The following is a 14,998-nucleotide window of genomic DNA, read 5'->3' as shown; positions in this document are numbered from 1 at the left end:
CTCTCTTCACTTGCTGGTAGAAACAGAATGTAACCTTTATTACAGAAATTATTACATGGACAGTGACCTACAAGAAGTTTGGCTATAAAAGGAAGTTGTTAAAGCACAGTAGGATAGAACAGTGGGCTTGAAATCAGGACAACTGGGGTTCAAATGTGGCAACCAACACTTACTAGCTATATGGCTATGAGCAAGTAACTTGACTCTCTGAGCCCTGGCTTCCTTACCTATGAAATGAGGATAATAAAATCTATTATACTGATACCTCATTGGGGTTATTGTGGGTTTCAACTGAGATAATGCACATAAAACACTGGGCAAACTTCAGCGATTGTGATCATAAAAATATCTGTTTAACCAAATCAATAAGATGCTGTTACTTTGTCTTATCCTCTGGAGAAGGAAAATAGCATTATTATAAAGCATTTTTACAATAATAAATCTCACAGGAAGTTATCCTTATACATGTGCATACAATATTATGTAGCATGTAATGATTTCCAAGGCTCTTTCACATATATTGTCTCACTTATTTCCTATAGCCCTGAAAGTGAGATGCTCCAAGACCTGCTTCCTTTTTATAGATGGGGAAACTGAGGCTTGGAGATCTAAGTGAGAAGGCCAAGATCATACCACTAGGAAGTAGCAGAGTTGACCTTTGAATTCTGAGCTTCAAATCCAGTGTTTTTTCCTCCCATCTTCATACTGTCTTTGCCCTCTGCCATGCTGCCTTGCTAAAGTTTGGTTTCAGTTTTAAATGACTCAAGTTTGATTTATCTAATGTTGTTTTAAAATTAGTCTTGTCACTAAGAGAGCCACAAAGCAAAATTCCCACAGGTATATAATTGAAACACGTATTTAGAAAATCAGTTGTTAAACAGAAAAAAGGGACTGCCAAATATACAAGCTAAATCCTGTTTAAAGATGGGGCCTGGAAATCATTGGTTTTGCCAAGCTGCTGGCAATTTCACCTCCTTGACTCTTAATCAATAGGGGAATGACCCTCAAAATGAATGGCAGGAAGGTTTCCCTGTATCTATCTAGCTGAAGGTAATGTCACGCAAATAAGAAATTTCACACTAAAAGGTGCTATTTTCAATGTCAGTGCTAGAATGAGGGATTATTAGCTTAAACAGGAGGTAACAATTCACTAACCTGTAGTGCTCACCATGAACTTCCACTTCACCACATACGTGTCTCCCTCATGGAATTGCCCGATGCTCTGTTTGGGGAGTCTACTATAGTCGAATTCCAGGATGTGCCAAACATCCACAGAAACGCTGGCAATCTCGAATTGCCTCCTGTCATCCCCTTCAATAAGTCCATAGCCACGGCCAACATTGATTCCATCCAAGATGGTGCCGACAGTCACCTGGGGCACCGGCACCATCAGCATCACATCATAGGCCTTCACCTCAGACCTAGACTCTTCCTGCAAGAGAGCAGAGACATGCCTTTTCCCTTGCTTTTACTTCGACAGAAAGGTCTCTTGTCACAATGAATACCATTTCAGCTCTTCTTATGCCAGTGCCAGAAGACATTTTCACACTTCGTCCCAGTATATTTCTTGTGCTACTGTGGCATTTAATGAGGGGAAGCCTAGAGCTGCAATATACCACCAGAGGGTTGGGAAGCAAAGCCCATAAAGCAGTTTCCTCATTATCAAGCTGGGAGGGCCCAGCAAGGAAACAGATTTCATCTCCTGGAATTTGTACATAATTAGAAGCCACTCTCCTGTTCTATAAGGAGAGGCTGAGAGGGAACATTTTCAGCTTCAGTGCCCTCCCTTCGTGGGGGAATAAACAATGCCCCAAATGCCAAGTGAGGACAAATGGAATACCTTCTGCGGGGTGAGTTCACTCGAGTTCTTTTCAAAAGGCTTCTTCATTTCAGTCCAATCAAGAAATTTTTCTTTGAACAGAATAGTCTCATTGTGCTCAGTGAGTCTCCCGAATATTGCCCAATCAGGTCGCCCCTGTCCTTTTCTGTGTAAGACAGACAAATATGTCGAGGATAGGAGTTGGGTGGTAGAAAAAGAAGGAGGAAGAAAGGGAGAGGGAGAGGGAAATGGAGAGGAAGAGGAGGAGGAAGAGGGAGAGGGAGAGAGAGAAAAGTAGGAAAAGAGGAGAGGAGAGGAGAGGAGAGGAGAGGAGAGAGAGAGAGAGAGAGAGAGAGAGAGAGAGAGAGAGAGAGAGAGGAGTACACTAATATTTATATTTAACACAAATTAAAGAAGTTTCTATACAGATAAGCCCACATATGGACAATAAGAGCAGTAACACCCATGCATGAAGACATTTAAAGTACATATTTTCAAGACCTTATACTACAAAATAGGAATTTGCTAGTATGACACATAAACTCAGCTAGGATGTTGAACTTTGGAGTTTCTCTAGAACAGAGACCAAGTGAAAGGCAGATTTCTTTGGTACTTCCAGGAAGGGGTCCCTTTCATTGGAACCTAAAAATAGATGCAGTTGATAATGAATTCCATTTTCTCTTGGATTGTATTTAAGGGATCCTCCTGTGTACTTAGGTAGCCTCTGAGGTCTTCCCTTTCAGCTCTAATGCAGTCTATGTTCTTATTTTACAAAATGGACTTTTAAGGATTAAAATATTAATTTCAAAGGCCACAAGAAAGACAATTCAAGCTAACAGGAAAGAAGAGCAAAACTAAAAGAAATGCATTATAGATAAATATGAACTTGGAGCAATCATAATTTCCTTTGCAGTTAAGAATTTGTTTTTCTTTTCCTTCATACATATCATGTAAGAGTCAGGCTGGGAAAATAAGCATTAAAGCTCTCTCAAAAGTAGTTATTTTCCCAGTCTGACTCTTTTCCATGATAGGGCAAGAACATAGAAAAATGATTTTCATGCCTTAACCAATGAACTAGCTTTAAAGAATTAGAAACTCAATTATAGATATTTATAATTCTTCAAAGCCAGGTCTTTGGTTAGGGTATAAGGCTGCATCCATCACCATGTCTGTTTTAATCATTCAGAAGATATGAGATTTTATCACCATGGGCACTGTGCCAGATCTTAAACCCTCTGACCTGTCTTGGTAGATGGCTGCCTGGCTTGCTGTAGCTATTGAGAATCTGGTAGCTAAGCTTCCGGTGATGAAATTCTCTGCCCTCAGTTAGTCTAGCCTCCTTAGAACAGATTTATAACCTTGTTCTGGGACTATATACAAAAGACTTTTCCCCCTTGCCAGAAGTTATGTTCCTTTGGGATGGCCTTTGAAAACCTAGAGACTATATTTTGCATGATTTCACAAGTATAACTTATATCATACAGTTTGTCTTCTCAATGGATGGGGGAAGGACAGGAGAGACAGAAAGAATTTGGAATTGAAAATTTAAAATAAAACAATGTTAAAAATGAATAAACTAAAAAAGAAAAGAAAATCTAGTCAACTCCAAGTCACAATGATGAGCCACTGGAATAGAACTAAAAGGGATATCACTGATTCCAGTGTTCTGAGATGACTCCCGTCAGTATTGTGACATGTGGTGTGACCAGTTGCCATTATTTTGGAACCTAGTTTTTACATTCTTAGTCAACAAGAGGGGACAAATGAAGGTGATTGTCTTTCTCAGTTACCCAGGAAAAGAAGTCTTCAGAAGGAACCATGACTCAAGTCCTGAGCAAAAACAACACTATGAAAGGCTGGGCTTAATGGTGTCCTTTAAATCTAAGATGCTCTGTAGACTTAGTTGGCTTATTTTCTAAGAATAAGCAGCAAAATGCTTTTTCTAACTTTAATTCTTAAGTTTTCTAACTTTAATCCTTAAGATTCTGTACTTGTAGCAGGGAAGAAATCACATGGCTAGGGAATGAATGAGAAATTATTTGAATCACAAACTCATTTCACCAGAAGAGACTGAGATTGTCTAGACCAACCTTCGATCTGATAGAGGCCCCAAGAAGTCTCATAATCTAGACAGTGCAAGTGATGCAAAACAATGGAAAACAGCCCTGGGGTGAGAGAGTCCCAGCCAAGTTGGGGTTTTTCTTTAAATAAAGTTAAAAGGAATCAGCAGAATATACTAAGAATGGGGGTCCTAGAAGCTTCTTCTTGGTTTACATGGGGAAAATAAAAAAGTATATTATGAATATAAGGCCTATCACTTATTGGCTATGCATTGGTGAATCTGTGTGATCTAGTGATCTCCTAGTGCAGGTCATAGCCACTCTATGACTTCTTGAATGAGACTCATCCATGACTTTCCATCAATCCACTATGGAGAAATCACCAACATATTGGAGGCCTCTTTATACAGAAGGTCTCTGAAAGTGTTAATGTAATTTTAAACTTAAAGAAATCAAAATTAAGCTATTAAAACTGCTATATATTCCATGTATTCCAGTGCAACACTACAGCTATGCATTTGCTATTCCTCCTTTTTCAGTCATATATGAATGGCATTTCTCATGGGCAAGTTATCTTTGGAAATATGCTACAGCCCATTTATATCTCCCACTGCCTTTTGGAAAGCCTGAGATTTCAAATTTTTCAGGATTGTGGTCTTCTATGAAATTTAGCCAAATGATATCACCAGGAGAATAATGGCACATAAAACGTGGACTTCTGGGGCAAAGAGCAATGGTGGATCACTGAAAGTACTTCAAAGTTCCCCAAATGGCATTTTAGTTCATTCTCCTCTTTTTTCTACTTAATTCTGGTCTACTGATCATCTTCTGTCCTAGATTGTTCTCTAATTATTGCTACGTGTGTTCATTGTCTTTCTCCATTGTGGCTGTAAGCATGGCAGAGGCAAGAAGAGTCTATATGAGACAGTTTCTTTTGTGCTCCCCAATCCTGAGTATATAATGCATGCTCACTAAATACCCGATTGTCACCCTGATGTTTTGCCCTGTTCAGGCACGTAGCTATCTCAATTCTCTTTTTTTGTCCTTTTTCCAAAAAAAGGAGATGCAAATTCTATTGGTAGAAATTATGATTAATTGTCCTGTCCCATTGAGATTTTCTGCAGGTTTTCGTGTAGAATTGAAAACAAGCAAAAATGTAACACTTCAGTGATATCCCTTAGGGAAGGGAAAACTCAAATCCTTTGAAGGATTGGGGAGGAACTTTCCTTTTTCAGATCTGAGCTCATCACATATTTATACACATGCATCTTCATATATACTTCTTTTGGTGCTGTTTTCAAGAGTACATTTCCACTTCTAAAGATCTAAGATTCTAGACTAAAGTATGAGTTTAAGGAAATAATTTCCCCTTTAACACAATCTGGCCTACAAATGGCACAGATGTGCATTCTGGGAAAAAAAATACTCTTTACCACCTGCTCTATTTTTCAAAATTACGTCCAAAGTATAAATAAAAGACACTCCTAGCCAACTCTCTGTTTCTTTGGGAAGATCACTTACGTTCTCTAGATCTCAGGTCTCTCATCTAAAAGATGGACCTGGATTAAGTCACTGAGATTGTCTTTCCTTCCTCCTCAACCCCAATTCTACGCTTCTAAAAGCATCTTTTCCAGGATGGTATAAGTCAGCATTATAAAAAGGAAGTAAATAAACTTGGGGAAAAGGCATCATAGTACATGACAAGATATGTAAGAGGATAACAAAAATGAAAAGTAATATGTTTTAAAATAATTTTAAAACTTTATGAATCAATTGAATATGTTGAGATAAATTGTTATGAGATCAGATCTAGAATTCTATAGAGGCAAAAGAATCTAGGCAGGAGACTGCAGCTAGAGAGTGCAAAAGTCTCAAAGCAAGATGGGGGTCATGTACACGAACCAAAGTTCCCATGAAGCAAAATTAGGGGAACTCAACAGAGTCTGGTGGTATCAAGTAATCAGTGACTGACAATCTGTCTCATTACAAGAATCAGGCCAAGATGGCAGCAGCATTTAAGGAATCTCTCTGCTCCCTATGCTGAGGGCTCTGCAGCTGCAGGCTGGGGCACACTGGCTAGCCCAAATGGCGTTCTAATGCCCAGCACAGTGCCAGTGCTCATCGAGACAGAAGACATTCCTATCCTAAAAGCATCTCTCTCAGGCAAAAGGCTCTATAGGTTTGAAGGCAGAAGGAGTGTGGCTTAAACTCTTCCTTCCCCCATTCCCTTCTTATTCTGTTATTGAGGATGACTCTCTGAAAGGGGAAGTGGAAAATACACTGGAAAATGTCAGCGATGATATCACCGACATAAAAAAATATCAATAACGATTTTTTTTAAAAGGAATTAGAGACAAATCTTGACTTATGGGGCCAGTGCCTCAGATCAAGAAGTCACAGTCACTGAATCCCAGATGTGGAAACATTTTCTTATCAGATGTGTTTAACCAGTGCTATTCCCTGACCTTCCTGACAGCTGGCAAGCTGCCAGTGGGAAATGCTGCCTCATTGCCACAAATTGAAAGGACGTCATTAGACATCTCCCAGAAAACAAGAAGAAAGTATTACCTGAAAACGGTGTTCGTTTTTAAAACCTCCAAACAACGCTGACACGCAGTGATCAGGCTGTGATTTGCACAGCCCACCTCATGACCAATTGTGCAAAGGGGCTGAGGCAGAAATACGGAACCCACTCCTGACTGCATGCCCCTCTCTAGCCACGTCCCCCTGCTGCCCCAGTACCTGGGTATCCGAGGATTGCACTCTCCAGGGTCTAAAGGATTTATGTCACAGTTGGCATAGTCGAAGGTTCCGTTCCACAAGTGTTTGGCCAATTGGAAGGCTATTTTTCTCTGTGCTAATGTGACTTCTTTCCCATGCCATACATAAACCTCGCTGCCAAAATCAAACACTAAGACCTGGGAAAAGGAAACAAAAGATCCTGTTGACTTCTTCTGAGGGTTTATTCACTCAAGAACTTAACCAGTAATTTTTAGTGTGATGAGACATAGTCTGGTTGAGCAGCCTAAAGAAAATGATAACTATGGAAGCTGCCCTTTTGGGGTCCCACCCTTCCTAGATCAGCTTGTCTCCTTTCCCCTCTAAATTACCCTTTATTTCCTTCTGGCTCATTCCTTAGGCATCTCCCACATTTGCAAGTCATCTTCCTCTTCCCTGAACGGGACTCCTCAGCTCTTATTTGATCTCTCTTTATCGTATCATGTTGATGGGCACTAATATAGTCTACTTTGTGTCAGTTATTTATACTGTATAAGCTCAAAGGGAGGAGCCGGGTCTTAATTCATCTTTGTATTTAGAAGAAATGTGAGTTTGAGACGCAGCTAGGTAGCTCACAGGATTGAGAGCCAGGCTTAGAAATGGGAGGTCCTCTGGCCTCGGACGCTTCCTAGCTGTGTGACCCTGGGCAAGTCCCATTCCTAGTCCTTACCTCTCTTTGGCCTTAGAACCAATACTAAGTATCTGTTCTAAGATAGAAGATAAGGTAAAAAAAAAAAAAGAAATTAGTTTAATGAATGAATAATGTGTAGGTGAGTGAATGAATGAATGAAATTCCCTGTTCTATGGGCTCTTCTCCTGACCTTATGCCCTCTTTCATCTTTAGTAATCCCAAATTTCTCCTCTTTTTTTTTTCCATTTTTTTTTAAACCCTTGTACTTCGGTGTATTGTCTCATAGGTGGAAGATTGGTAAGGGTGAGCAATGGGGGTCAAGTGACTTGCCCAGGGTCACACAGCTCTCCTCTTTTTTATACTCACTCGAGCTATATCTCCTCTTGGACCCCATCCCTGAACTAAGCCACACTGAATGTTCCATTCTCTAATGCCTAGAGATATTTAATCAGTCAGCTCCCGATTAATGTGAAGAATGAATCCCACGAGTGGTCACATATATTACAATTTATACTACTTGAAATCATAGTGATAGAAAATAGGTCCTTTATTCTGATCCAGTGGAAACACTCAGGATGAGTTGGAAACGTGGGACCATTTCACGGGACTCCTTCCTTGCATTCATCGGGAGCTGGCTTGAGCCTCCCCATACTAACTGGCACTGGCTTATACACTTGCCCCGTCCTGTGCTTTGGCTGCCTTTTCTTATCTGCCTTTTGTATCCCCTATTTTTTATTTTCATTATTTTATATTTAAGCTTCTTGAGGGCAGGGACTGTGATTTCTCTATTGTTGTTTCAGTATGTGCTGACTAGTCTTTGCAGAGAGTAGGGGGCTGCCTTGAGGAGAAAAAAGAGAAAAAAGGGACAAATCCACCAGTATGTTAGAAACTGCGCACCTACGCACACTCGGGCACACGTACGTGGATAGGCATAAACAGAAGTGTGTCATGGTACGTGGAAAGCTGGCTTTGAGTCTGAAAAGACGTGCCTCTGACGTGGATTAGCTGTAAGACCATGGACAGATCATTTATCCTGCTGTCCCAGGCAACCGGCTAAGATGCACGGAGAGGCAGCACGTAGGGCTTAGAAGGGCATCCCATACGTTCTCTCACGCGTAGCTCTTCCTAACAACCTGGGGACCCTGCTGGTGTCATGATCACCATTTATCATCACGACCGAGAGGGAGGAAGCCATTTGCCCAGGGTCCCTCAGCTAGTCCAACAGGACTCAAACTCGGGTTTTCTTGACTCCATCAAGTACAACGCTTTATCTACTATGCCACCTGCACCAGGGTAAATAATTATCCTGAAGGATAAAGTCATTCCTATGGGTAATTGTATACACGGTGAGATCAGACCAAAGCAAGTGTTTCAATAATGAGTTTCCAAAACTGATAAAAATCACTGGTATAGCTGCTAGTTCTCCAACAAAAGAAAATACACATATTGTGCATGTGTAAATATGTGTATCAAAAAATATATATATATATTTATAGGATGCATGTTGCCTGAACTCTCCCAATGAAGAAAGATATTTTGAAAAATATCATATAAGACTGGTGTTATTAACAGCCAATCGTAGAAGCTGAGCTGACAAATAATTAAGTCTTAGCTAAAATAGGAAGGGAAAACTGCTGATCTTCTTCCCTACAAAACAATATTCTTGGGGTCCTCTATGATGACATGGAATAGTTGTTAGGATCCAAAGGAAAAGAATTCTTTAAGAAACATAAACATCATTTTACAAGTTGCCGATAGATATCTCCTCTACAAGATGACCCAGGCTGTTCTCTGTACCTCTTTTGGCTGCAGAAGGGAACACTTTGGTATTTTGCCCCAGTAGTAGTCATCAGGAACAAGTTTATCTTCCACAAGGCGATAAACACAATTAGTTTCTGTGATCGCAGTTTCATACAATTCATCTTCCTCTGGATTTCCGGCAGCTTTGGGAAAGAATACATCATTGAGTGGCGAATTTCAAATAAGAGTCATTTCAAAGGGGAGTTTGGAAGGATTACTGGGGGGCAGAAGGGGGAGGAGAAGAGAGGGGATTCCAGTCTGGTTATAGTCTAAAATAGAATTAACACTTACATTGGTAACTTGTCTGGCCACCCAGGAGTTTCCAGAAGTCTTTTGCTGCATGGGTATGTGTATTTATTCCTTCTTCTATGGTCTGAATATAAGAAGCTCTACAGCCGAGTTCTCTCCTCGTCTGAATTAGAGTTGCAAGCTCTGATGCCTAAGAGATTAACATAATTATCCTGATAGAATAGGTCATTCCTATGGGTAATTGTACACACTGAGATCAGACCAAAGGCGAGCGTGTGAAAGGGCAATCTTGAGAGCAAAGAGGCCCTAAGAATGTTAGGGGACAACAACAACAAAAACTAGGGGAAAGAACCAGGTGTCCCAATTCTCCAGGATTCACAGGTATACATACGTATTTTTCTTTCATACTGGAGTAAAGAGGAAACCCTGTGATTCAAAATCTTACCTTTTGGCATGAATGTGGAACATTTTTCTGAGGACACTACAGCATTCCAGCTTTCACGTTTCATGGAAGGGATTTGGGGAAATAGAATCTATCTAGCCTTTTCTGACTTAATGGGCCACTTTATATCCTGGAAATATTTTAATATTCCTAACAAGGGCCAAACAATTCTCCTTGCAGAAAAAGGATGTTTTGTTAATATACGATGTGTTAGAATACTAACCTTAGCCTTCTCGATGACATTTGCAAACTCTCCTACCCACAGGAAGCAATAGTGTGGAGTTAGGAGGAGAAAGCAATCACCACCATTCAGCGAAGAAGCTCGTGGCTCCACTAACCTTGTCTGCACGTTTCTTCTTCCTAAGTATGAAATAAAAGTTCACCGGGCCCTCATAAAGCAATACTAACATGACATGACATCTTGCAATTAGAGTATTCCTGATTATAAGCGTTCCTAGTCTTTCCATTTCCCATTAGTCATCTCCTTCCTCCTCCCCCACCTCTACATGACTACATTAAAATGGCAGCCACGGTGGAAATGCAGTTACACCACATTATGTTCACCTGCTCCTACTAGATCACACACTCATTTTTATGAACATCAGCGTTTCTCCTCTGGAACGTTGACAAGAACATCATTTATGGGAGAGTGCCATTTTGAAAGCAAGTGCCAGCTTCTACGGAGCTTGGCAGAGAAAGAGTCTGGTGGTCTTCTCCAGTAAGCCCTTTGCAATTTCTTTTGCAATTCCCTTAGTCATCCCCTCCATCACCACTTCTGCCTTCAGAAAACAAAGATGAAGGGTCTCCCATTTTCTGAGCACAACGTGGTATGTGGGTATGTGCTATTAGCAGTTAAGGGAGCTGGTCTGGGAGAGAGGGACCCAAGGATGCACCAAAGATTTATTGTACATAGAATCCCATGGCTTCTTCCTCAGAGGTGAACCTTCTCCTTGGTTTTCTTTTTCTTTTAGAACTTTTACCTTCCATCTTAGAAACAATACTGTATGTTGGTTCCAAGGCAAAAGAGTGGAAAGAGCTAGGCAATGGGGAGTTAAGTGATGTGCCCAGAGTTATACAGCTAGGAAGTGTCTGAGGTCCCATTTGAACCCAGGACCTCCCAATCTCTGAGTCAGGATCTCAATCCATTGAGCCACCCAGCTGCCCCCAAAGACTCTTGAATTTTAAATGATGACTTGGTGGCTCAGTGGATTGAGATCTTCTCCTTGATTCTGAAGCTTTTTGGGAACTGCCAACTAAGCATTGGCTTCTGCAGAAAGGTTGCTTGGCTAGAGTCAGGAACTGCCTTCTCCAGGAAATCTGCCCCTTGACCCAGCTGAATGGAGCTGCTCCCTTCTCAAACTTCTAGAGAATCTTGACTTTTTCCTTTTTCTCTCTGCTTTGAATTATAACTAGGTAGGTAACCGCATATAGTTAACAGTGTATAAATTGCTTACGCTTCCTTTCACTCTGCAATCTCCTCAAGAGCGAGACTGCAATTTTTCATTTTACCCCAAGGATTTTGTATAAAGTGAGTTTTTTAAAAAAAGCCCAAACCCTTACTTAGAAGCAATACTGGGCATTGGTTCCAAGGCAGAAAAATGGTAAGGGCTAAGGCAATGGGGGTTAAGTGAATTGCCCAGGGTCACACAGCTAGAAAGTGTCTGAACCCAGGAAACCTGGGGCTTGGCTCTCAATCCACTGAGCCACCTAACTATTCCCAATATAGTAAGTTTTAAATTACTGCTTGTGAAATTTTTTTGATAAAGAAAAAAAAAAGATCAAATCTTAATAGCAAATGGCAAAGATTATGCTAATATAGTTTTAGGGGCATGAATTCAGGAACAAAAGTCTCCTAATGAAGAGTTATCACCTGTTACAAAGAAAATCATTTAGGTAAACCAAGGTGATGACAATTAGGAAGAAACTAGAACCAAACCACTAATGAGAATAATAGGATCATCAAATTAAAAAGGATAATGATAGAATAGAATATATACTACCTCATACAAGTTTAATTAAAGCTTTAGTTGGCTATTTCTATTAGTTAAAATCTTGGTGCTGTAGAGTAGAACCCCTTAGTCCTTCCTCTCTCTCTATTCCTCCATTTTACCCTAATGACCAATTCACCAATTCTTCCTGCCCTCTTGTTCTGCCTTTCTCCAGATACTAGAATAGCACGTGATTGTGGTAGGGACAAGGTCAATGACTGCACCTCAGCAATTCCATGGAATCTCAAAAGCAATTGCTGACTTGGATGACCGTTCCAGCTTTGGTGAAGATGCTAGGCAACTTCCTGAGGCAAAGCAAAGACTTGCTGGGCCACAGGAAGACTTACCTACACACCACATCATCTTTCCATGCTCACACTTAAGACACCCGCCCCCACATACCTTTAATTTGCAGCAACATCAGTTTTTTGTAGGGCACAGCACTGTTGTTGGAGTTTTGTTCGGTTAGGTTGACGCTCCGTAGATTGACACTGCTGAAATTTTCTTTGCTGGCTAATCCAGCCAGCGCAACTTCTGAGAAATTCGAGTTGGCAGACACTGAAGATGGAGAATTAGAGAAGTGAAGAAGGCTGGTGGTAGGGAGACAGGGATGGAGTCATTTATATTTTGTAATCAAGTTAACATTTAGAAATGGTTCCCATTGAAGTCACTCTCTTTTTCTTTGAGTATCGTCTCTGAAAAGCTGTCCCATCTCCATTTGTTGGGCTCTCTAGTCTGATGTTCGATTATTAAATTAAGAATTAAATTAGGTTATGGAAGCATATACTGCTGGTTGACGAGCATAACACCTCACTGTGTACAGCCCAAATTGAGTGACGTTATTGGCCAATCACTACAACAGAAAGTAGAGAGAGGCTAAAAACTAATTTGCTGCAGTTCCCCTGAAAGCTGTCATAACCGCTGCTAATAGCTTTTAGATGTTGAAACAACTTCTAAAGGAAAGCTGTTGAATCTTTTTCACTGGAAGGCTTTTTTTTTAATAGGCAAGAAAAACCATTTGTATGGAATAGTTTACTTGTGCTCTTGCCTTGAGGCAAAGGGATGGACTAACTTGCCTCCTGAGATCCTTTGTGATCAGGCCTAAAATTTCAATTTGTAAAATGCTGAATTTTATTGTGGAAACCAGGACATTTATGTGCCAGATATCTCAAAGAAAGGGTTTATTTTAATCTTTTTTTTTTTTAAAGAACATTATGAGTGCCAAGAACACCTTGATTTCCCAACTCAGCATTAGCAAGAATGACTTTTCCGATGTGTAATTCAGAAAAATACTTCCCTGGGATTCATGTCTAAAAGTGAAGGAATATAGTACTACTTGGCAAACAATCCATAGCACAAGCAGTTTTGAAATTGGCTTTCTATGCAGTTTAAAGAGAAATCTCAGCTTTTTCACCTAACAATTTACTTCCATGAAAAGCTTCATAAAATCAGGCACATAAACTTCAGAGAAATACACATGACACTGAGAACACAGGAATAGCAGGATTTGGTCACGTCATTTTCTCCATCTGGAATACTCACTCCACTCTCCACCCAGCTAAATTTTCTTTATCTTTTAAGAATGAGTTTAAGTCCCACCATACCTGACTACTACAGATAGGAATAGGCTTTTATTCTAAACTCACACACCACTTATTTTTGCACTAATCTGAGGAAACAAATAATGTATTTTCATGCCTATCTGCTTATGTCCCAGAAGAGAAGCTGTTTAAGGGGAATAACTATTTCTTGCCAAGTCACAGAGGACCTACCAGAGTGCCTTGCATATAGAAAATAATTTATAAATATCTGATTCATTAAAAATTAGAAAGTAAACCAAGTTTGGGCACAAGTCATTGTGACACTCATGGTTCTTCAGAAAGTAAAGATCTTGAAATTACATGAACTGTTGTCAGGTGTTTCAAGAAGTGTGTAATTTCTGAAATCGAGTCATCCCACAGTCAAAGAGAAAATGGACCTTGGATATAATTTTGGGAATGCTAAGTTTTTTTTGTAATTTTACCATGAAAGATCAAATTAATTTTCTCTGATTAAGATCAGGTGGTGAATTAGCATTAGGTTTGGGGCTTGACAGAGCTGAAAACTAGGTTAAATTACCAAAAACAAATATCTCCCCCTAATATGCACAAACACATGTGATACTAATGAGATCTCTGAACAGTATACTTTGTGATTTTCTGTGTCAAACTTTAAATTCCAGGTTGGACCCCCTTTCCTGCCCTTTGGCAAATTATACCTGCTTCATCCTTGTCATATTATTAGTTAATATGTATTTATGGAGTGCAAATGTTTTTTAATATTAACCATAGCAATGCTAAGAAAAGGCTGTAACTCCTGACACATAATTACATATACATATATATATATATATATATATATATATATATATATATATAGGAGGTCAATAGATGACCAATGTATTCTATATGAGTAGCTAATTCACATCATCATTCTACTCCATTTACCAGATGATTGAGGTGATTATAACAATGTGTTCATCGAAAATAGAAGCAGAAAAAGAATCCTCTGTCCTTCTTCCCACTATACTCCAGAGAATGAGTTAGTAGCATCATTGGTACCCTCAATTCCAATCCTCTTTAATTTTTTCCACACCTCTGCTTTTTTGCAATATTCCATTTCTTTCATGTATTTTATGTATTTTCCCCTCTCTACTTGTTTTTCTTTGCAGCATATGCTTGTCACTTTCATCCTAAAATTCCTTCCCTTGAGTTCCTGCCATAGCTACAAGCCATTGTCCTCTGTTTCTAGAAACAGCTGTTGAAACTACGTTGAAATCATCTGCTTTACGAATTCTTCAAAAATTTACTTCCAAATTCACTATTCTAGTCAAACAACTCTGATGGGTTGTCTTCCTAATCAATAGATTTAATAATATTTTCCCCCCTCTTCATCCTCTTTTATCTCACTATGAAATCTACTAAAATGAATAATCCCAATTTTTCTTGATGCTACCTCCACTTTTAGGTTTTTCCTGTTCTGTCCTGCCTCTCCAGTCACAATGAAATCACCACAGTTTTGACCTAAATCTTTTCTCACCTATAATATTGTAAAAGTCTCCTCACTGCTCTCTCCTCGTCTCCAGTCTAAGTTAATGTTCTGCATTGTTGCCAAAATGATTTTCCCAGTGTACTACTGTGATCTGTCTATTGAAAAACCTTTGGCTTTCCACTATTTTTTCCAGGGAATTTA

At 39.7% G+C, this 14,998-nt stretch overlaps 1 protein-coding gene across 1 annotated transcript in view; it reads right to left on the bottom strand.

Annotated features, from left to right (window-relative positions):
* LOC123249832 (supervillin-like) overlaps positions 1-14,998 on the bottom strand; it is a 101,971-nt gene that overhangs the window by 23,869 nt on the left and 63,104 nt on the right. The window contains exons 10-16 of the mRNA XM_044678941.1: positions 12,170-12,325; positions 10,003-10,139; positions 9,380-9,527; positions 9,086-9,231; positions 6,622-6,797; positions 1,841-1,985; positions 1,156-1,432 (exon numbers count right to left, since the gene is read on the bottom strand). Coding sequence (XP_044534876.1) covers positions 1,156-1,432; positions 1,841-1,985; positions 6,622-6,797; positions 9,086-9,231; positions 9,380-9,527; positions 10,003-10,139; positions 12,170-12,325 — 1,185 coding nt within the window. The remainder of the gene's footprint in view (positions 1-1,155; positions 1,433-1,840; positions 1,986-6,621; positions 6,798-9,085; positions 9,232-9,379; positions 9,528-10,002; positions 10,140-12,169; positions 12,326-14,998) is intronic.

The sequence above is a fragment of the Gracilinanus agilis genome, chromosome 5 (genome assembly GCF_016433145.1).
Source record: "Gracilinanus agilis isolate LMUSP501 chromosome 5, AgileGrace, whole genome shotgun sequence".
NCBI lineage: Eukaryota > Metazoa > Chordata > Mammalia > Didelphimorphia > Didelphidae > Gracilinanus > Gracilinanus agilis.
Note: the sequence above shows the minus strand (reverse complement) of the source record. Positions and strands in the feature narration are given on the sequence as shown.